General features: G+C 38.4%; 2 protein-coding genes across 5 annotated transcripts in view; both read left to right on the top strand.

Annotated features, from left to right (window-relative positions):
- PLEKHH2 (pleckstrin homology, MyTH4 and FERM domain containing H2) overlaps positions 1 to 11307 on the top strand; it is a 141985-nt gene extending 130678 nt beyond the window's left edge. Inside the window, exons 26-30 of one of the 2 annotated variants that reach the window (XM_017544855.2) lie at positions 853 to 998; positions 2680 to 2809; positions 6693 to 6779; positions 9477 to 9614; positions 10678 to 11307. In XM_017544855.2, the coding sequence (XP_017400344.1) occupies positions 853 to 998; positions 2680 to 2809; positions 6693 to 6779; positions 9477 to 9614; positions 10678 to 10863 (687 nt within the window). In that variant the 3' untranslated portion in view covers positions 10864 to 11307. The remainder of the gene's footprint in view (positions 1 to 852; positions 999 to 2679; positions 2810 to 6692; positions 6780 to 9476; positions 9615 to 10677) is intronic. The other variant, XM_037744409.1, reaches the window with a different exon arrangement.
- An 8338-nt stretch (positions 11308 to 19645) lies between these two features.
- DYNC2LI1 (dynein cytoplasmic 2 light intermediate chain 1) overlaps positions 19646 to 23506 on the top strand; it is a 57790-nt gene continuing 53929 nt past the window's right edge. For all 3 annotated transcript variants that reach the window (XM_037744408.1, XM_017544852.2, XM_017544854.2), the window contains exons 1-2: positions 19646 to 19744; positions 22089 to 22206. In XM_037744408.1, the coding sequence (XP_037600336.1) occupies positions 19737 to 19744; positions 22089 to 22206 (126 nt within the window). In that variant the 5' untranslated portion in view covers positions 19646 to 19736. The remainder of the gene's footprint in view (positions 19745 to 22088; positions 22207 to 23506) is intronic.

Here is a 23506-nt window from a genome sequence, read left to right as displayed (position 1 = left end):
GTTTTTTGAAATTTCTTATAACTTTTTTTTTTTTTTTTTTGAGATGGAGTCTTGCTCTGTCGCCCAGGCTGGAGTGCAGTGGTGTGATCTCAGCTCACTGCAACCTCCGCCTCCAGGGTTCAAGTGATTCTTCTGCTTCAGCTTCCCACGTAGCTGGGATTACAGGTGCCCGCCACCACCCCTGGCTATTGCCTTTCATTTTTAACATCTATTTCACCTTATTATCAGCAATTAAAATAGTGCCTTAGAAATGAAAAATTGTCCTTGCATTACAGAAAATACAAAGTAGTGGCCTTTAGCAAGTACAAGTACTACTAGATGGTGATAGTAAATTAGGAAGTTCAATGTAGAAATGGAACTCAAATGTTTAAATTACAGATTTTTTTCAAAATTAGAATTCAGGCCAGTCAGTGGCTTATTCCTGTAATCCCAACACTTTGGTAGGCCAAGGCAGGCGGATCACTTGAGGTCAGGAGTTTGAGATCAGCCTGACCAACTTAGTGAAACCCCATCTCTTAAAAAAAAAAACAAAAACCAGGCATGGTGGTGCACACCTGTAGTCCCAGCTATTTGGGAGGCTGAAGCAGGAGAATCACTTGAACCTGGGAGGCAGAGGTTGCAGTGAGCCTGGGTGACAGATAGAGACTCTTTTTAAAAAAAAAAAAAAAAAATCAAAATTCAAATGTAATTTATAACAACTCCTACATGTGATTATAAATTTCATAACAGATAATCATGACAAATTTATATATTATGTGTTTAAAAAGAATGTTTAGAAAAAATAAAACTGATTTTCTGTCTTAAAACTCTTTCCAATATCTTACATTTTCACTTTTTTGGATTTCCAATTAGGTGGAGATTGGAGATTTTGAAAGACCTTTCTCAACTCCAGCAGGGCGCGTTACCAATCAGTGCAAAGCAAATCAAACTCTAAAACAAGTCATAGAGAAATTTTATCCTAAGAGGTATAGAGATGGCTGTTCTGAAGAGCAGTTAAGGTAAGGAAATCTTTGTAACTCTTTAGAGGGTAGAGTCGTACTAATTTTTTGGTAATATTTTTCTGTTCAAATTTCAGAGGTAAAAAACATTTTGACACCTTTCTCAAGATTTTTTAATACTATTGAGCCACAGAAGATTATATATATTTTTATTTAAGATAAGCCCATGGGCCGGGCGCGGTGGCTCAAGCCTGTAATCCCAGCACTTTGGGAGGCCGAGGCGGGTGGATCACAAGGTCAAGAGATCGAGACCATCCTGGTCAACATGGTGAAACCCCGTCTCTACTAAAACTACAAAAAATTAGCTGGGCATGGTGGCGCGTGTCTGTAGTCCCAGCTACTCAGGAGGCTGAGGCAGGAGAATTGCCTGAACCCAGGAGGCGGAGGTTACGGTGAGCCGAGATCGCACCATTGCACTCCAGCCTGGGTAACAAGAGCGAAACTCCGTCTCAAAAAGAAAAAAAAAAAAAAAGATAAGCCCAGAAGCTTTAGAATCTATGTTTAAACTTTTGTTAACTTTATTTTATTCTTCAATTTTTAAAAAATTCCCTTTAGATCTACCTTTCAATTGATCTTTTTCATTCTAGTCCAGATCAACCCTGATAATAAATAAGAGAAAAAAATGGTCAAGAATATGTTTAATTTTATGAAGTACATACCAAAAAAATGTATTTTGTATATTCCATTATGAATAAATTGAAATAAAAATAAACTGTATTCTCACATAAGACTTTTTAATATAAAAGTTTCTAATTTACCTCAACTAATTTGGAGTTTCAATCTCAGAGAATATATAGAGAAGCTGATTAGATTTAAAAATAGAGGCAAATCCAGTTTATCATGAGCGTTTCCAAATTGGAACATTTAAGATCAGTCTTTTGTCTACACAGAGTAAGTGGTTGCCTTTGTGATTTGATTTGATAAGTTTCACCCTGCATCTAACATCTCTCCAAGCCAAGCGTGGTAGGACCTAAAATTCTACCATCAGGGATTCATCTTTGGGCTCTACTACTTGTATTTCTTTTTTTCTTTCTTTCTTTTTTTTTTTTTTTAATATGGTGTTTTGCTCTGTTGCCCAGCCTGGAGTGCAGTGAGGCAATCTCGGGCTCACTGCAGCCTCCACCTCCTGGGTTGAAGCTGCTCTCCCATCTCAGCCTCCCAAGTAGCTGGGACTACAGGCACCCACCATCATGCCTGGCTTATTTTTGTATTTTGAGTAGAGATGGGGTTTCACCATGTTGGCCAGGCTTGTCTTGAACTGCTGACCTAAGGTGATCCACCCACCTTGGCCTCCCACAGTGCTGGAATTACAGGCGTGACACACCCCATCCAGCCTGTACTTTTCTTTAAAAAATGAAAATATTCCCATGAGAAATTAGCTTTTAAACTAATTTACGCTGTTTTGATGGTAGATACTCAGATTTTAAAAATGGACCCACAGAGGGCAGTTAGTTCATGCTGAAAATACAAATAGTATGAGAATTTGGTGAAAGGAATATTCCAGAAAGGACAAGTGGTGGACAGTGGTGTGATGAGAGTCACAAAATCTTTACCTGGGTTATGCCTAAGGGTCACAGTTACACTTAGGATTGGCTCAAGGAGAGTTTTATCTTAAGACTATGACACACTGTTTATGTTTTTGCTTTTGTGTTTTTGTTTTTGTTCTTTTCTTTTTTTTTAGGCAGCTTTGCCAGCGACTGTCAACCAGATGGATGGCCCTTCGGGGACACAGTGCTGCAGACTGTGTGCGCATTTATTTGACAGTAGCCAGGAAATGGCCATTCTTTGGCGCCAAGTTGTTTCCTGCAAAAGTAAGAAATAATGGGAGAGAGATACATAATGAAAACCTTTGTGTACATAGTCGACCAGATTTACCCCAGACTTAGTATATTTGTGTAAAAAATGAAGAAATATCCAACAATGTAAAGAAAACAATGAAGAGACGCTAGGGAAAGGGCAGAAAAACTTCTCCATCTTTTCCTCTCTGCCCAGCTTTTCCCCGCCCTAAATCATTTCTTGGACTCGTTAAGCTAATCATGAGTTCTAAACCACAGCTGAACTCTTCACTCTTCATTCGTTCATCCATGTACACGTTTACTCTGTCACTCATTTGCTATTTAATGTATACTAAGTTCTGTTTGCTAAACACTGAGCTAAGCTCTAGGGATACATAACCTATGGTTTCAGATGGATTGTACATGAACTTCCAGGACTATTTCACTTTGTGTAGTCTGGAGTGCAAGAGGCCTGTCAACAAACCACTGTGTGGCAAATATCACTATAAGCGACATGAACAAACTGCTGCAGGAACTCTGAGGAAGGAGACTCACCCTGCCTGGGGACGGCCAGCCCTTTCCCCAAGGGAAAAATTGTGCCTTTTGATTCCTTTTCTTTCTGTTGAACGATGTCTGTTTATACTCTTTCAGCCTCTTAAGGTACAACCTGTCTTGTGTTATATTATTCTGTGTGTTTGTTTTATTCTATTAAACTGCATGCTCCTTGAAACTATAAACTCACTGATCCTAAAATCTTCCTCTGGTGTCAATCATAGTGCTTTGCACATAATTAATAATTATCATTTAACAAATACTTGCTGAATAGCTGTGCAACTTTGGGCAAGTCAGTTTACCTCTCCGGACCTCAGTTTTTCTCCTCTGTTAATGAAATACTTAGACTAGAAAAGTAAAATCTAAGGTATCTTCTAACTCTGATTCTATGAGTAACTATATTCTTGATAGGTGAGAATTTATTTTTTTCTAGTGGAACTGAAAGCTGTATGTTAAGTAAGTTAAAAAGATGATAAAGCTAGTATTTTTAAACATCTATAAAATTAATGTACTTGCAGGGAGTTGAACATGCATATTTTTAAGTTACAAGAAATAGATTTGAATTGTAGATCAGCATGGATTTAATTCTAACATCAGCATTGGAAAGAATAGTAAATACCCTTTCCTGCTCTGATAATATGTGCTTGCTGGCACAAAATATTTAATAATAATATTGCTTTTTAAATTACATGGCAGGCATCCTTTTTGCTCACTTTTCCTTATAATAAGCAACACCCCCTTTGTTGCTTCATGGGATCCTGTTTCGTGTATGTGTGGTAAAATACATATAATGAAATCTACCATTTTAAACTTTTTTTTATTTGAGACGGAGTCTCACTCTGTCACCCAGACTGGAGTGCAATGGTGCAATCTCAGCTCACTGCAACCTCTGCTTCTAAGGTTCAAGAGATTCTCGTGCCTCAGCCTCCCAAGCAGCTGGGATTACAGGCATGCACCACCATGCCCAGCTAATTTTTATAGTTTTGGTAGAGACAGGGTTTCGCCATGTTGGCCAGGCTAGTCTCGAACTCCTGATCTCAGGTGATCCACCTATCTCAGCTTCCCAAAGTGCTGGGATACAGGCATGAGCCACCGCACCCGGCCCAGCCCACTGTAACCATTTTTTTTTCAAGATGGAGTTTCACTCTTGTTGCCTCGGCTGGAGTGCGGTGGTGCAATCTCGGCTCACCACAACCTCCACCTCCCGGGTTCAAACAATTCTCCTGCCTCAGCCTCCCAAGTAGCTGGGATTACAGGCATGTACCACCACGCCTGGCTAATTTTGTTTTAGTAGAGACAGAGTTTCTCCATGTTGGTCAGGCGGGTCTTAAACTCCTGACCTCAGGTGATCCACCCACCTTGGCCTCCCAAAGTGCTGAGATTACAGGCGTGAACCACTATGCCCTTCCTGTAACCATTTTAAGTGTATAGTTCTGTGGCATTAGGTACATTCTCATTGTTGTGTTACTGTCACCACTACTTTTTTATTTTCCCAAACTGAAACTGTACCCATTAAATGCTAACTCCACAGTCCTCCCTCCTCCCAGCCGCTGGCAACCCCCACTCTGCTTTCTGTCTCTATGCATTTGACTACTTTAGGAATTTTATGTAAGAGAAATCTTGCAATATTTGTGCTTTTACTGGCTTATTTCACTTAGTATAATGTCTTCAAGGTTCATTCATGTCGTACGTAGCATGTGTCATAATTTCCTTCCTTTTTGGCCAGGCACTGTGGCCCATGCCTATAATCTCAGCACTTTGGGAGGCCGAGGCGGGTGGATCACGAGGTCAGGAGTTCGAGACCAGCCTAGCCAAGACAGTGAAACCCCATCTCTACAAAAAAAAAATAATAATAATTAGCCAGGCATGGTATCACACACCTGTAGTCCTAGCTACTCAGGAGGCTGAGGCAGAAGAAGCGCCTGAACCCAGGAGGTAGAGGTTGCAGTGAGCCAAGATCACGTCACTGCACTCCAGCCTGGGTGACCCAGCGAGACTTTGTCTCAAAAACAAAAATGTCTTTCCCTTTTGAGGCAGAATAACATTCCACTATATGTATATATATATACCACATTTTGTTTATCCTTTCATCTGTCAGTGGACACTAGATTTGAAGGGCATCCTTTTGAATTGAATTCTTCCCTTTCCTTTGCAAATCAACCCTCAGTAGACAATTTCTAACTCAGGGTTTTTTATATATGAGATGCTAACAAGTTTTATTATATAAAATAACACAACATTCATCCCAGTTTTATATCTATAGTCCTGACATTATTTTATAAAATTTAAGAGAAAAAGTTAATTTTTTTTAGGATTTCACTTGTTAATGGAACAAAACAAGCATCATTAATTGCTTAGAAACATTCATGGGTTTCAGCTGAGTTTTACTGGTAGGAGATTCTTTTTATTAATATAATTTTATAGCTTTTTTTTTTTCTGTGAGAACCAGGAGCAGCTTTTACCTTTTTTTTCCTTTATATTTTTCTTTTTCCTTTTTTTTTTTTTTTTGAGATGGAGTCTCACTCGGTCACCCAGGCTGGAGTGCAGTGGTGCTGTCTCAGCTCACTGCAACCTGTGCCTCCTGGATTCAGGCTGTTCTCCTGCCTTAGTCTTCCAAGTAGCTGGGATTACAGGTGTGTGCCAACAGACCGAGCTCATGTTTGTATATTCAGTAGAGATGGGTTTTCACCACGTTGGCCAGGCTGGTCTCAAACTCCTGGCCTCAAATGATCCACCTGCCTCGGCTTCCCAAGGTGCTGGGATTACAGGTGTGAGCCACCACACGCAGCCAATTTCATAGCTTTTACAATGAAAAATGTAGTGGAAATTTTTATATTTCTCATTACTGTTGATCACACAGCTTCATATTTTCTTTTCTGTTTTTATTACACATTGAATATCAGATTTAATAAACTTTCAGGAAAGGTATGCAATTATAATAATAATCCTCTACCTTGTAATAGCACTATACAATTTATCAAGCACATTTTGCTTAATTAGGATTTTGGTCATGATAGAAACCCTAAAAGCTTTGTTGACTGTTAACCTCGTAACGCAGAAGAAAAATAAGATATAAACATTATTGTTCCTATGCTAAAGATGAGGAAATTGAGCCTCAAAGAGATTCATAGCTTGTCCAAATGAACACATTAACAGATGGCAGGTTTGGGTCTCAAAGCTATGTCTGCTAATATCAAATTCACTGTACTCTCCAATATACCACCCTGCCTCTTTCCGAGGAGAGATTTTTAATAAGTTTTGTTATTATTGTTGTTTAATGGCAAATGTTACATGACATTTAGACTGAAAAATATTTCTGTAATTTTGCTTAGCATTTATAATCTAGTATATTTTTACCTCTTCATAGCCCATAAGTCCATCATCACTTGGAAGTACTTTCATGTGGCTGGCTATACATGAGGATGGTTTAAGCCTCTTAGAATACAATTCCATGGTAAGTTTAAAAGCGAAAGTTTTGCATTGAGTCAACTGTTTCCATTGTTCAGTGTACCATAAACAGAAGGTAGTGATCTCTTAATCTGATTTTTCTCTTATGCAGAAAACATTCTTCCTGATACTATGTCATGAAAAGTCATTTTACAAATACAGCTATGATTATAATTTAACCTTTTAAAATAAGATAAGACAGGTCGTTTATTGTGTATGAGAAAAGTATTGATACCATGATTAAATTGTGATCATGGTTATATTCGTGAAATGATTATATTTTAAAAAGTGTTAAGAAGATTGTTTCTTGTGTAAAATAAAAATCTGTAAGAAATCATTGAAGTGGAAACTTTAATTACCGAAGTTTTAGTTCAGTTTCACTAAGGCTTCTTTAACAATTTCTGTAATTTCCCATAATGTCATATATATAGCATCTTAGCACTTTTCACATAGTTTAAAGTCAAGCTATGATTTCTATATACGTTCATTTACCTGAAATTTACATTATTTTTTATCATATTTCATGTGTCTATTTAATACAATTTTATTCTCTCTTTCGTTTAATCTGGTGGGAAGGAATTACTAAATTCACTGGGCAGGTATAATCCTGTGGCTGTAATCAGAGATCACTGAACATTTTCTAGAAACCAAACCACTGTTTTGTGTTATAGTTTGTGTTATAGTGTTATAGTTACTATTTCCCCTTATAATTGCTTAAAAAACACACACACACTTTTTTTGCAAGGGCTTATATTTTCTGAGTGCCTTTTAGTTCTTGAATGGATAACATGAAGATATTATAAAATCAGCAACTTAAAGTTAGAAGAAAATCTGTACACCAGTACTGAGTTACCTTAGTTCAGGAAACTGGCTCCCTAGCTCCCAGGAGATAGCCAGACAGGCCAGGAAGCACACACAGGTGGGCTGCAGCTCTGAGGCATTCAGTCCTGGAATGGTCTTCTCAGTCTTGCAAGCTAATCATTAGCTGTGCAGATTGGTTTTAAGCTGTATGCTAGTTACATTTTATGATTTTTTTTTTTTTTTGAGGCAGGGTCTCTTTCTGTTACCCAGACTAAAGTACAGTGGTGGGATCATTACTCACTGCAACCTTGACCTCCTGGGCTCAAGCAATCCTCCTGCCTCAGCCTCCCAAGTAGTTACCACAGGCGCTTACCACAATGCGCAGCTACATTTTTTATTTTTTCATAGAAACGGGGTCTCCCTATGTTGCCCAACATGGGCTCAAGTGATCCTCCCACCTCAGCCTCAGGAGTAAGTTATATTTTTAATATTGTTTTGGAAACACGTTAGAAAAGAAATATTTGCTGCATATGTGACAAAGCGTTAATATTCTTAATTATAAGACATAGATGTCTTATAAAACAGTAAGAACATTATGAACACACCAATAGACAAATGGCCAAGGCAATTCACAAAAGAAGAAATACAAATGTTCAATAAATGTATTTTCAAAGGTTAATTTCTCTAATAATTAAATTAATGCAATTTAAAACAGTGAGATTCCACATTTCACCAGTCAGTTTGTAGAGATTTAAAAGAAGGATCACATTTAGTGTTAGCAAGACTGAGGTGCTGGAACCATCAATAGGTACATACTTTCTGGAGGAGAGTTTGGAAATTCTCAGAAATTGTCTTTTTTGAGCTATCAATTCCACTATTGTTTGGTTTTATAACCAAATAAATAATTAGGTATGTGGGTTATGAAATACATCCAAAAATATTCACTGGAGTATTGTTTCAGATAATAAAAAATAAAAGTGATTTAAATATTCTGCAATAGCAGGTTAATTAAATAAAGGATTTCCTATAAAATCATTTAAAATGATGTTATACAAGTACATGTTGTCATGGAAATATGTTCACAATACGTCATTAGGGTTAAAAAAGAAGCAGAATTCAGCCGGGCGCAGTGGCTCACGCCTGTAATCCCAGCACTTTGGGAGGCCGAGGCGGGTGGATCACGAGGTCAAGAGATCGAGACCATCCTGGTCAACACAGTGAAGCCCCGTCTCTACTAAAACTACAAAAAAATCAGCTGGGCATGGTGGCGCGTGCCTGTAATCCCAGCTACTCAGGAGGCTGAGGCAGGAGAATTGCCTGAACACAGGAGGCAGAGGTTGCGGTGAGCCGAGATCGCGCCATTGCACTCCAGCCTGAGAAAAAAAGGCAAAAACATCCTCAAAAAAAAAAAAAAAAAAAAAAGAAGCAGAATTCTAAACAGTATTCATGATACTGTTTCTGTTTATAGATTTTGAAATCCATCTATCAGGGTGAAGTATATAGATTTGCTAATATTTGACCATTTGACCATAAAAAGTATCAGTTTCATATGGTGTAACCTAACATATTTATGAGCTATGTGAAAGGACATATACAAAATATTAACAGTGGCTTTCCACTAGATGCTGGAATGTAGATGCTTTTTATTTTTATTTTTTTAATATTATCTAATTTTTCTCGAATGACTTGCTTCAGATTCACCATTGTAAAGGTAGATGATGCCTAATAAAATTAGTACCACTACTATCTATTTTGGATCATAAAAGATTTTATTTTAGAAAATAATTTTTGTATTATACCATAATTAATAACTGCATTTTAATGGAGATATAATATTAATTATTTTTCATCTCTCTTTGGAAGTAAGAGCATATAACATATTTACTTTTTCTTCTCTTTGAAGAGGTTAATAGTCAGCTATGTGTACAAGAGTCTAATGACCTTTGGAGGCTATCAAGATGATTTTATGGTAGTCATTAACAATACACATTCAAAGGACAAACCGACAGAGAAATTACTTTTTGCCATGGCAAAACCCAAGGTGAGTAGAAACCTTTCTGCCAACTTTTTTTGTGCTAGTTGTTTTTACTTGATCTTAGCCAAAAGGCCAAAAAGCAATGCTAGTTGTTTTCATACTAAAACATTTATTCGGCAAAGACTACATTCCAGATGGGAAAACAGACGTTTTTTATAATCAAACAAACTGGTCCAACTTACATCATCTTTCCAAGCCCTGGTTTCTTTGTCCAAAAATATGGTAACACACTCCCTCCTTCTTTTGGCTTAAGAATTAAATGAAGGAAGTTTGTAGAGTACTTAGCCCAGTGCCAGGTATACAGAAGATTCAAAATAAATGGTCATGGCATTAAGTTATTGCTGTCAGGAACTTTATACACATTATCTTATTCAGTTGGGGTTATTTGCTTTATGGACTCGTTAGAGGAAAGACAGGGGTTTTATAATTAAAACATACTTGCTCCTTTATGACTTTTAATGAACTATGTACTTTTAACATCTCTAAGTAAAAGCAGTACATAAATTGAATATATTCTAACATGTCATTCCAATTTTAGTAAAAAGAATGAGAAAGTGATTTTCCTAAAACTTTAACTGTCTTAGTGTTATTAGATAAAAGAGATTGCTTCTTCAGAATATGAAGCTTTTTAAAAAAAAAATAGATGTCTTTCTTAATTAAGCCTATACTGAAGTGAAAGCAGCTAACCATTAAGTGCAGATCAGGGAACTTGTTCTTAGTGAAAATAGAGAGTTCATATGACACTGACTTTCTCAATTCATATATTCATGCATGTGGCTTTATGATAATTTGATAGGGTTGTACTACTGACTGTCATATTTCCTAAGATTGCCACCAAATTTGATTGTTTTTGAGATGCACTCTTTCTGCTGGTTAAAGTGATGAAAAAATGTGTGGCTGCCTTGATGGTACTGGACATGTAAGCACTTCATTGTTTGACCTAGAGAGAAGGGAATTCCGGCAGCCTGGGCCCTTGCAAATGGAGATCACCTGTGGCCAACCCTTTCCTCTCTTCTGGAAGTGATGAGAACTTCTCAGGAGTGTAACAATTCTGTTTTCCACTTTTTAGATTCTTGAAATCACTCTTTTGATCGCCAGTTACATAAACAACTTCCATCAGCAAAAGGCAGCATTTCACCACCTCTCTGCTCCAGCACTGCTCTCAGCCCAGACCCGAAGACCCCAAGCCAGAATGATGGGAAGCCAGCCTCTTCTGTCAAGCAGCAGACCGACCAAAGGTCCCACCTTGCTCTGAAAGCTGGGGAGTCTGAACAGTCACTCTTTGTCCTCTGTGCCGTGGCTATATCAGCTCCCTACAAGTTTGTTTACACCTGGCAGCATGGCAGCCATACACCTGTATTCCAAACTTTAACAATGATGGGGGTTAGTCTCTTTTATTTGATTTTTAAATATTCAAATAAATATTTGACAGTAAAACATAAACACAAAATTTGCCAACACACTAATTTTCTTATAGAGTTAATGAATAAGAATTCATCATTTTTTCCATCTCCCTTCTCCCTTGTCATCAGACATATTGTGCAATGTGGCTTTTTTTCTTTTCTTTTTTCCCCTTTTTTTAAAAGATATTCTGGAAATCTTTAGAAAGGGAGATTCCAAACTCTCATTTGGTAAACCAGTTGATTATTTGGAAATGTTCACTGCCAAAATAGTAAGTACTATAATTAAATGTGCTTTTTTTTTTGAGATGGAGAGTCGCTCTTGTTGCCCAGGCTGGAGTACAATGGTACAATCTCAGCTCACTGCAACCTCTGCCCCCCAGGTTAAAGTGATTCTCCTGCCTTAGCCTCCTGAGTATCTGGAATTATAGGTGCATGCCACCACACCCAACTAATTTTTTTGTATTTTTAGTAGAGATGGGATTTCACCATGTTGCTAGGCTGGCTTTGAACTCCTGACCTCAGGTGATCTGCCTGCCTCATCCTCCTAAAGTGCTAGAGTTACATGAGTGAGCCACCTCGCCCAGCCTAAATGTGCTTTTAATTAATGATATGGTGTTTGGAAAGGAGTAGAACACGCAGCGGAAGAAAAAACTGCAGGGTAGCGTGAGGAGTACATTTTCAGAGCAGGTGCAATACATCTTCTGGCTCTGTGAATCATTTTATGCGAAAACAGGAATTAGGTAACCTGAGCCTCCTGTGTGGTATTAGAGTATACCCTGTCACCTTTCCAGATCACTGGAGTGTAAAATTTAAAACAAGATGGCGATTCCTGACATTCCTTTGCTGTCAGTACTTCCCAGGTTCACAAGAATATTGTCCACATTTCACTGCATTTGATGCTGGGTCATCTTGACCTTGCTTTGTTAATATCTTTAAAAACAAAGACAATAAATAATTAAAGCTTTTCCCCTCACATAGTACCTTGTAATTATAATTTGAAAATAGAGTCCTTATACATACATACAGTACATACATACATACATACATGTATATACAGATAGGGTCTTGCTATGTTGCCCAGGTTGGCCGTGAACTCCTGGCCTCAAGCAGTCCTCTCTCCTCAGCCTCCCAAAGTGCTAGGATTATAAGTGTGAGTAACCATGCCTGGCTCTAAAAATATTTTATTTTTATTTTTTTGAGGCAGGGTCTCACTATGTTGCCTAGGCTGGAGTGCAGTGGTACCATCATAGCTCACTGCAGCCTCAACCTTCTGGAATCAAGCAGTCCCACTTCAGGCTCTTGAATAGCTGGGACTACAAGCATGCACCACCATGCCCAGCTAATTTTTGTATTTTTAGTAGAGATAGGGTCTCCCTATGTTGTCCAGTCTGGTCCCAAACTACTGGTTCAAGTGAATCTCCTGCCTTGGCCTCCCAAAGTGCTGGGATTACAGGTGTGAGCCACCGTGCCCAGCCTCAAAAATATTTTTTAAAAGAGAAAATAATTCTTCTTTCAAAGGAGGTGAAATTTTAGTTGATAGAGTACTTAAACATATTACTTTATTAGGTTATGGAAGTGGTCAATGCATTCCAGTATGTGTCACAACAATGTAATTCATATTCATGATAAAAATGAAACTGTGATAAGACATGAAAATTATATTATTAAAATGTTCAGTTGTAATGGTAATCATGAATATACTTAATTTTATTTATGTATAGAATATTTGTATTTATTTTTTGGACATATATTTATCATTTTGTCATATTTTTTTAACCAGTTTGAGAAAATGTTAGCTGCTGAATTAATTTGTTGGCCAAGCCTTCGTATTTTCTTCTTTGCTGCTTTCTCCCTGTGGCAAAGTACTGTTCTCACATTAAGCCTTTAAAAAATGTTCCATACTGTTTTAGCATCCTTAGAAGGAACAGAGCTAAGAAATACACTGTTCAAGTAATATGGTACTTAATTGATCATGACAAAAAGAATATTTTTAAACCTCATCAAAATAGGTTTCCATTGACTATTTCCCCTATGTCTTTTGAGCCACAGTCACCTATTGAAGAAGCAAATTTGTTTTTGAGAATAAACTGGTAACCAGTTTGGAATGACTCTCAGAAGCCTTTTGGCTGGGATACAGTAGAGTTTCTAAGTTCCAAGAGAGCCATTTAATAATTAGTTGGTGAGCCAGAGGCTTGACAGAGGGGTTACTTATGTGTGAGGGCTTTATTCTCAGGCAGTAGTTTATTCACCATTTGGTAAGCCCCTCCCCACAATCTTCTAATTTAAACAAGTAGTGAAGGCTTAGCTTAAACTGTAGTACCTTAGACTTGGCATTTATTTTTGATAGAGCAGAGATAAAATATTTTGATGGAAGGAAATCAATTTTCCGTAACTGATGATGTGAAAATTTTATTTTCTGGGAAATTATATAGCCATTCAAAAATTCAAAGTATGTTATTATGATTGGTTACAAGAGAATAATGTTACACGTTTAATTGTAATATTTGTCTCCTATCATTTTCTTCCCTTTCAATCATAATAAATGATTTACAAAACCCATTTTGAGCATTATCTTTTGAATAACCTTCAAGAAATACCTAATGTTTTCATTGTCAAAGCTGAGGTGTAGGACTAGTGAAAATGGTAGTTATTACCTCCTTCTCTTGCATTCATGCTTTGTCTTCAGTGTTGCTTTGTTTTATCCATATAAAAGAAAGCGGTTTTGGCCAATTGTTATTTGAATCCATATGCATGCATATTGACACACAATATGTAAATAGGTAAATAGATAGAAATATTGGTTCTCCCAAGATTTCATATTTCATACAGGTGAGTTGAAGGAATTATGTTCCAAAAATTTGTTTAAATGAGTGTGTGTGTGTGTGTGTGTGTGTGTGTGCGTGTGTGTGCCCTTAAAATCAAACACTATCATAGCTTAGAAATGAATTTAACTCTCAATTCAAGAGAAGTTAGTCACAACTTATAAAGAGTTTTTGCTTCAAAAATGTGTTTAAGGTTTTGCTATTTGGTTTTTTTTTTTTTTTTTTTTCATTAAAAGAAATACATGTGCTTATGTCTCCCTGCCAATTTAAAAAAAAAAAATACATGATGATTGAGTTCTAGAACAATACATTTAACTCATAATTGTACCTGAAGCATAATCCTGAAGAAGTAACCACCGGCCAGACATGGTGGCTCACGCCTGTAATCTCAGCACTTTGGGAGGCCAAGGCAGGTGGATCATGAGGTCAGAAGTTCAAGACCAGCCTGATCAGGATGATACAACCCCGTATCTACTAAAAACACAAAAAATTAGCTGGGCGTGGTGGCATGTGCCTGTAGTCCCAGCTACTCGGTAGGCTGAGGCAGGAAACCCCGTCTCTACTAAAAATACGAAAATTAGCCAGCTATGGTGTTGGGCGCCCATGATCCCAGCTACTTGGGAAGCTGAGGCAGGAGAAACACTTGAACCTGGGAGGCGGAGGTTGCAGTGAGCTGAGATCGCGCCACTGCACTCTAGCCTGGGTGACAGAGCAAGGCTCTGTCTCCAAAAAAAAAAAAAAAATGTAACCACCATGGATAATCATATTTATCTATAAAAAGGCTTTATGTGTTGGTGGGATGCCAAGAACGTATTTCCCCCACCCACTCACCCCCTACCAGCTGCCATGGAATTTGGCCTTCCTCAATGCTAATGGGCTCTGGGCTGATTTCTATGGAGGGGCGGCTCCAGTAATTTGAAAATTGAGGAAGGGAAGTGAGGAGCAGGAAGGAGTGGACAGAGTAGTTTCCCTGCTGCCCACCAGATTTATGCAAAAATGACATCTCCTCTCACATTTCCCCCCAATTCTCTTTTCCCTGAAAGAAGAAAAGAGTTTAACTGAAACAGAAGGAACTACTTCTCCTTTAAACTCCAAATTAAGGTAAGTCCACATGTAGATATTTAGGTTGAAGCATGATTTATCTGTACTTCAGTGGGACCAACATGCAGGCTTTTCTTGGGCGGTTTTTGTTGTTGTTGTTGTTTTTCAGTATCTTTATGACAATTATTAGGCATTTAAGTGGGAAGATCAGTTCTACAAGGAAGAGTTGGTGGGTCTGGGCAGAGGCTGGGGTGAGAAGATGATTAAGCATTTGCTTTATATTGTGATTTTATTTGTTGGATTTAATTTGACCTAAATTGTACATAGTCACAGTGACTCTGGATTATAATTTGCTTCATTCCAAAAAACTTCATTGTATCCTTTATATTATTTTGCAGTCCAGTGATAGGCAAGGAATACCAACTTTACTGGGGAAGGGTCTATTAGCAAATAACTCCAAAATAGGACACAAATGTTCACCACAGCACTTGAATACCAAATACCCTTCCTTCCTGTGCTTTGCCAACACAATTTTCTTTTTCTTTATATATATATATATATATTTTTTTTTTTTGAGACAGTTTCGCTCTTGTTGCCTACTGGAGTGCCATGGTAGGATCTCAGCTCACTGCAACCCCTGCCTCCTGGGTTGAAGCAATTCTCCTGCCTCAGCCTCCCAAGTAGCTGAGATTAAGGGCGCCCACCACGATGCCTGGCTAAATTTTGTATTTTTAGTAGAGACAGGGTTTTACCATGTTGGTCTGGCTGGTCTCAAACTCCTAACCTCAGACAATCTGCCTGCCTCAGTCTCCCAAAGTGCTGGGATTACAGGCGTGAGCCACTGCACCCAACTTGCCAACGTAATTTTCTAATAAACAGAGTTGGGGTGAGAAACGAAAGGCACTTTCTGAAGTGCTGCCAGGTTATATTGTGGTTTTACGAAAATCAAATGACTCTTCTTTAGCAGTGGCAGTGGCAAGAGAAGGCCAGTTACCTCTCTCATTATGTGGCTCTAATGAATTCCCAGGAGTTCCTTGGAACTGAATATTGCGTAATGCCAGAGGAAATGACTTAAATGTTATTAACTTCTTGAGTTTGTGGAAAATGCTATCAAACTCCAATAAGAGTTGCCTTTTATGAGAGAAAAGTTTACAGAAAGTGTGTGACCTTAGAAAAGCTCGTGGAGAGTTGTTAGCTTTTGGATAATGCACAGATTATAAGATGTTCCCCTCAGGGATGGGGTATCGTCAACACTGCTTTTATGTTCTGACTATTCTACCGAAATGCCTTCACATGAGGTTACCATTGACCATCTAACTGCCAAGTCCAGCAGACGCCAAATGGTCCAACGGTCTGCCGGATGATATTTCAAACTCACCACGTCCTCTAAACATGCATCTCCTGCTCTGTGTCCCTCCAAATTAGTTAATAGGATCACCAGTTCATCAATCACTCAAGAAAGAAACATTAACTTTTCTCCCTTTTCCCAAGGCCTCAGTCTCCACTAACTAGTAATTGTATTAGATAGAACTCTTTCTGCTGTAAATTCCAAAATTCAACTTGAACTAGCTTAGACAAAAATGAGAAATTATATTACAAGAATATTAGAATATCTCATATAATCAAAGAGCAAGCTGAACCACCAATCCATAAAAAAGATGAGGACACAGGCAAGCCTTAGGACAACTAGAACCATGAGACATGAGCCAGGACGTTCTCTTCATATTGATGTGTGTCTGCTCTGTGCTGGATAGCTACAGAATAATTCATTTAGCATAAAATATGCTAATTTCCTCTAGAATGGGAGTGACTCGCTTTCCCCAATTCTAGTTTGAAAAATTTCAGGGAAGAAAGGACTGTGATTAACCCAGCTCATGTTAGGTGTTTATTCTGAACCACCCCAAACATACTCAACATTAGGAGAATGCTGGGACCAGGCGCAGTGGCTCACGCCTGCAATCCCAGCACTTTGGGAGGCCAAGGCAGATGGATCACCTGAGGAACAGGAGTTGAAGACCAGCCTGATCAACATGGAGAAACCTCATGTCTACTAAAAATACAAAAATTAGCTGGGTGTGGTGGAGAATGCCTGTAATGCAAGCTACTCGGCAGGCTGAGGCAGGACAATCACTTGAACCCGGGAGGGGGAGGTTGCAGTGAGCCGAGATCGCGCCATTGCACTCCAGCCTGGGCAACAAGAGCAAAAACTCTGTCTCAAAAAAAAAAAAAGGAGAATGCTTAAATAAATTATGAAAAATCTATATAGTGAAATATTCTGTAGCCATCAAAGTAATGTTTATGATTCATTTTTAAAATTTGAATGGGGAAATACATGTTAAAATCAGGATATTAATTAACTTTAATCTCAACTATGTAAGAAAAAACACTAGAATGAAACACATCAAATGTGTTTCCAAAATACCTAATAGTTATTACTTCTGGATTATGCTTATTTTATTCTCTTAATTTTCTGTGTATACCTTTTTTTTCTACAATTAGCTTATATAACTTTGAAAACAAGGGAAAATATTTTAAAACTCTGCCTGTCACTTACCTGGATATTGTTAATAGCCTCCACATGGTCTTCTAGATGCCAAAACATCCTTCATGCAGCTGCAAAAAATTATCTCACTGAAACTCATGCCTGATCGTGGCACACTCCTATTTTTAAACCCTATTTGGTTTCTCATAACCAACACAGTAAAGTCTAGATGACAGCATCCTTCACAGCAGCCCCATCTACCTGCCCAGTTTGCTCTTCCACTGTAGCTTTCCGCCAGGCACTTTAAATGATCCCATCCCAAACTATTCAGTTTCCCAAATACACCCTGCACTCGCCTTTACCCTTCTGCACTGTTGCTCATTCCATCCAGAAAGCAGCATGAAATTGTCTCCTTCTGCTTCCATTCTTACCTTAATAACAATCTTCATCTACCCAGGAAGGTCACTTTCTTTGCCCAAGTATGAAAGCATGAAGGCCTGAAGAGGAATTAGGGAAGAAAGGGGAACTCACCTGCTCAGATTAACTGAATCAATCCCGAATCAATTCTGCTGATCAGGGCCCAGCCAGGTCTGCCTTCATCTTCCTTGTTACCAAGCTCCCTCCTTCAAACACCTCTCCCAGCTATTCAAACAAGTGTACTTTTGAAGTACTAGTACTGTGCCCAGTACATAGCAAGCACTTGGCAAAAATGTTAGCTGTCATTATTGTTATCAATATCAACAGGCCTTCCTAACTAGCATGCAAAAGTATTCTGAAGTTCTAGAACCCAAATCATTACATACAATTCATTACGATCTGTCCCATATCAGTTTGTGAGCTTATAGGCTGGCTTAGCACCAGGCTATAGCTGCTGATTTAATGACATATGTATAAGCCTCCTTTAAAAATCATCCTTTCTTCGCTGAGCTCTACTCCCATTAATTCCCTTCCTATGTGCAACTTAGTGTTCCTTGTGTCTCCAAAATACACCTAGATGTTGGGAGGATTTTGTTCCCAATGACTTTATCTGAAATAAACACCCTTTTATCAACTATCAGCCTAATTTACAGAAATGTGTTCCTCGTGTTTCTTTGTTCAAAGTTTCTGACCAGCAGCTTATCACACAATCATAACAAGCATTAAGCAGTTATAATGTGTGACACACACACATAAGTTATGTTTTACCTATGTTTATCTCATTTAAGATTCACAATCTTTCCTGCTTTACAGGATCAGAAACTAAGGCTCAGAGAAATTCAGTGAATTACCCAATGTGGCAATGTGGCAATGTGGCAACTTAGCCAGCGTGGCTGAGTCAGGACTTGAACCTAGGTCCATCTCACTCCAAAGCCCACGTCCTTGAACATCACACCACAGAAATCAAGCTGAATAGCAGAGGATTGGAGGGAGGGAGTGTTAGGCTAGAAAGCCTGAGTCTACTCAGCATTCAACACAGACCAAATACTATCAGTGCCATGAATGTTTCATCATCTCCTTCAAGCATAATTAGTCACTTGCCCTCATGTAATTTTTGTACCTCTGTACAATAGCTTAGATCACTAACTTCCTTAGGTGCTTATAATTAGCTGAGTATGTCTTTCTTAAGGGTAGCGATCTTTTCTTATCTCCTTATTCCTTATTCTATGTAGCATAGGGCCTTGCATATAGTAATTATTCAATGTTTGTTATTTATTTGGACACTTCTGAAGATCTATAAAGAGATCACAAAGTTCCAAAACAAAATAATCTACATTCATAAGGTAAATGAAGTATGTAGGAGATGCACTTGCTTCACTAATTTATTAATAAATACATCATGTGCTATTGAATAAAAATTGAAACAACTAAACATCAGGAAAATTGGAAAATATTAAAATTACATGCCTTATTTTAAATTTTAAAGTCTGGAGATTCTTTGCTTCTAGTAAATTACTGGAAAACAGCTCAAGAGATTGTTACCCTCTATTCCTAAATCATGGGGATTGGGAAGAAAAAAGTAAAAGACGAGAGGGAGCAGAGACCCCTGACGTATAGTTGACAGTAAAAAATTTTTTTAAATAAAAGAACACTTCCAGCCCAGAAACAATTGCTTTTAGATCCCAGGTTTGGAACCCCTTATCACCTCGTTCTAGGATGTAAGAAAGGTTTACAAACTTGGGATCTAAAAGCAGTCCTAAGGCTTGACGCTGAGTGCGAGATGTAAAAGGACTCCGGAGAACTACATTTCCCATGACGCTCCTCTCCTCACGTAACTGCGGCCGCGACGTCGCTCCCATGGCAACCCAGAAGGCCTCACTCCCAGACTCCTTGCAGAACTCTTCGCCTGCTTCCAGGTTGGGCCCTACTCCGAGCCCGCGACGTTTGCTGCAGCCGGGCCACGATGCCCAGGTATTCACTGCGAGGGAGAAGCTGCTGAGACTATTCCTGGGGAGCGGAAACCCAGGCAGGGCCAGCTGGTAGAAGATTGTGGGGGTGGTCTGCATGCACTCGGGTCTGCATGGTCTCGGACCCAGGTATCAGCCTCGAGCATAAAGATTCTGCCGCAAACAGGAAAGAAAGTACCCCAGGTAGAAAAGTAAGAGATTTGGAAAGATCAGCAACTGCACCCTTCAGTGATTGAATAAAAGTTTCTTGCGGGCCAGAGACTGCCCCCAGAGAAGGGCATTCAGCGATGAGCTAGACCACAGAGCCTTCTCTGCCCAGGGGCCTCGCCTCCTGATGCGAGATTCGGAGTAGCAAGTGAGGGGAAGCTTGAAAGGCACTATGGAAAGTACAGCCTCACACTTACCGAGGGAAACGGGAGAGGGTTTGTAAACTATTTTCTAGCTCTTCAATTCTATGATGGTCATTTCAATTACCTGTTCTCCGGATAGTCCTAAACCGTCTCTCGACAGTTTATAAGCATGTCGGGGAGAGGGGTCAGGGAGTGAGTGCCTCACAGAGCAGGATAAATCTTTTTCTCCCCTTGGGCTAGTGTGGAAAATTGCCAGTTATAAAGGTATGGTTATAGTTAGGTGACATGCCTGACTCCAGCACCTCCATCTCTCCTGTCTGCTGGGTATTTGGAAAGCAGATCCTCACATTCTGAAAGAATGTATAAATGAGGAGCAAACAGGCCTAAACTGAGTTCTGAAGGCTCACCTGTAAAATAAATGCATCGATTTTAGTGCAGACATTTAAGGACTCCTGTTTTGGCCCTTTTTCTTTATTCTTGGTTCTTGAATAGTAACAATTATAAGCCCTCAATAATTTGTGTAATTGTATAGGCCATTCCCTAAACTAAATACCTATTTTAAAAATTATGACAATCCTATAAAGCTGGTTTTCTTTTTTATTGGCATTTTAGCGATAGGGAAACAATTCAGCCTGGGCAATAGCACAGAGGATTGCATGTATTAGATGCTCAATAAATATTTGTTTAATTAATAAAGGGATGAAGGATTTAAAGAGGTTAGGTAATTTGCCCGACTTCACATACATAGAAAGTAGCAGAATCAGGCTAGGACCTATCAGGTCTTGCCCGTAGTTTTGAGTTCAATATTGCATTTTCACTTAGGCTTTAATTTATATATATATATATGATTTTATTGTGTAAAATTATGTATGTAAAGAAATGAAGGAAAGGATGGTTTTCAAAATGTCCGTGATTTTAGCGTTTTTTTTTTCCCTTCTTTATACCTTTTGTTTGTTTTGAGACAAGGCCTTACTGTGTCAGCCAGGCTGGAGTGCAGTAATGTTATCATGCTCACTGCAGCCTCAACCTCCGGGGCTCAGACGATCCTCCTGCCTAAGCCTCCCTAGCAGTTGGAACTACAATGTCACCACACCCAACTAACTTCTTTCCTTCTTTTCTTTCGACAGAGTCTCGCTCTGTTACCCAGGCAGTAGTGCAGTGGCACAATCTTGGCTCACTGCAACCTCGTCCCGGGTTCAAGTGATTCTCTTGCCTCAGCCTCCTGGGTAGCTGGAGTTACAGGTGTGTGCCACCACGCCTGGCTAATTTTTTATTAGAGATCGGGTTTTACCATGTTGGCCAGGCTGGTCTCGAACTTCTGACCTCAAGTGATCCACCCACCTTGGCCTCCCAAAGGTGGGCGGATCACTTGATCCTGTAATCCCTCTGGGATTACAGGCGTGAGCCACCGCGTCCAGCCTCAGTTAATTTTTAAATTATTATTATTTGTAGAGATTGGGTCTCCCTATATTGCTTAAGCTGATATCAGGTGATCTTCCTGCCTCAGCCTCCCATATACTTTTATATTTAAAAAAAGTTTTTAGCTAAAACATTTAAGAAACAAAGAAGAAACTTTTCAGAGAGCAAAGATTATTTGATACACCGATTTTGTACTTTCCCCGTCTTCCTAGGTGACCTAAGTGTTTGTGGTTTTCAAGATGTACATTCCCAAAAGTCATTGTACCTTCAAGTGTGTCTCAGAAGCCAACATACCCAGCTATGAACCTTAGGGGAAGCCCCAAATAAGACAACCTCAGATCCTGGTGATAAAGGCTCTGCTTATCAATTTCAGTATTCTTCAAAGAACTAGTTGAAAGTAACAAAAGAAAAACAAAATCATAGAATGACTCATCCTCAGATGTTTTACCAAATTGTTGTTCCTCAGAAAATAATGTTCATTTATGTCATAAATTTTACTGAAATAAATTATCTCTGAGCTTGAAATAAATATTTGAAAATTCTTTTTCTCTGAATTTTTATTTTCTGCTTCTCATGTAGTGAAACTCTCTGGGAAATTGCAAAAGCTGAAGTGGAAAAAAGAGGAATTAATGGAAATGAAGGTGATGGAGTAGAAATTGGAGAAAAATCTGTTTTCTTCATTGGCAGTAAAAATGCGGTAATGCTTTCTTGTTTTCAATTGTGATGATTTAACAACCAGTGATAAAATATCTTTTAATACTTTGATTACTATGTAGATACTTCAACACTTTAACCAGATGACCAATCTGGTTTAGCGTGAATTGGAAAGTGCTTATTATTAATCTAGGAAAAACTATAATAGTAAACAAAATTTTAGAAAAATATATTTAAACTATTTTTTTCATGATTTGAAAATATTCAGGTCTTCTACCACAATTGAGTATAAAAGCTAGGATTCATTTAAATATCCAAGTCAGTCTTTAAGTCGCTATCTTAACAATTTTATATTTCAGATTGTTACTTTACTTTTAGAAATCTCATTAAAGAAATAATTGAACTATGTCAAGGATGTTTGTCAAATAATTATTCATTATTTTGAAAAATGTGGGGAAAAGACGGCAGCAGTTCCATTGGACCACTGACTGGTAGGAAGAGACCCCTCCCCACTTGCTGTCGGTTTCTGTTTTACTTAGCCAAGCATACGCAAAAGGTTTGGAAATGAGCATACAGATCAGGAACACATCCATCATGTCTTCCTGTAACTTTGGCCCAAAGTTCCTGCCAGGAAGGCAAAATGGCTGGTGACACAAGAAGGTCAAGGCTTGCCAGCTACAGGATTCTGAAATTCATACAGTGCTATAGCTCATTTCTGTGTAGGATTCAAACTCCTACAGTGGGGTTCAAATTCATGCAGTGCTATAGCTCATTTCTGTGTGGGGTTCAGTTTCTGTGCTCCATGCTTCCACATAAGGGCATTGACAAATATGAAGCTTTCAGAAACTAAACTCTGCATCAGCAAGGCTACATGTTCACTGGGCGTTGTCAGTGCCCAGGCAGTCTGAACACCTGTCTTGTCTCCAGATGAGTCCCAGAAGGCCCTCCCTGCACAAATGGACACCCTCCATTGGGGGGGTTTTATATACAACATTGAGATTACATTTATTAGGAGAAATACCTATACAACCATGAAAAAAATTTTTAGTGATGTAAGAGTGTAATCTGAATTTAAAAATCAGGACACAAATGTCATATATAATATAATCCAAATTATACAAATATGTAAATAAAATATTCTAATAAAAATTAGAAATATGGATAGTAAAATTTTAATCACTTAATGTTTTTATTTTGTTTTTAATTATTTTCCAGAGTTTTCATATTGGCCCACTTCTTAAAATTCAAACTTAATTTTTTAAATTAAATTATCATAGGGATCATTTATATTTTAAAATTTTAACCCAACTATATAAGTATAAAGTATATAAGCATGTTTTTTC

This window comes from Cebus imitator, unplaced genomic scaffold, assembly GCF_001604975.1.
Source record: "Cebus imitator isolate Cc_AM_T3 unplaced genomic scaffold, Cebus_imitator-1.0 Scaffold172, whole genome shotgun sequence".
NCBI classification, from domain to species: domain Eukaryota; kingdom Metazoa; phylum Chordata; class Mammalia; order Primates; family Cebidae; genus Cebus; species Cebus imitator.
The sequence above is the reverse complement of the archived record's forward strand: the minus strand, read 5'-3'. Positions and strand labels throughout refer to the sequence as shown.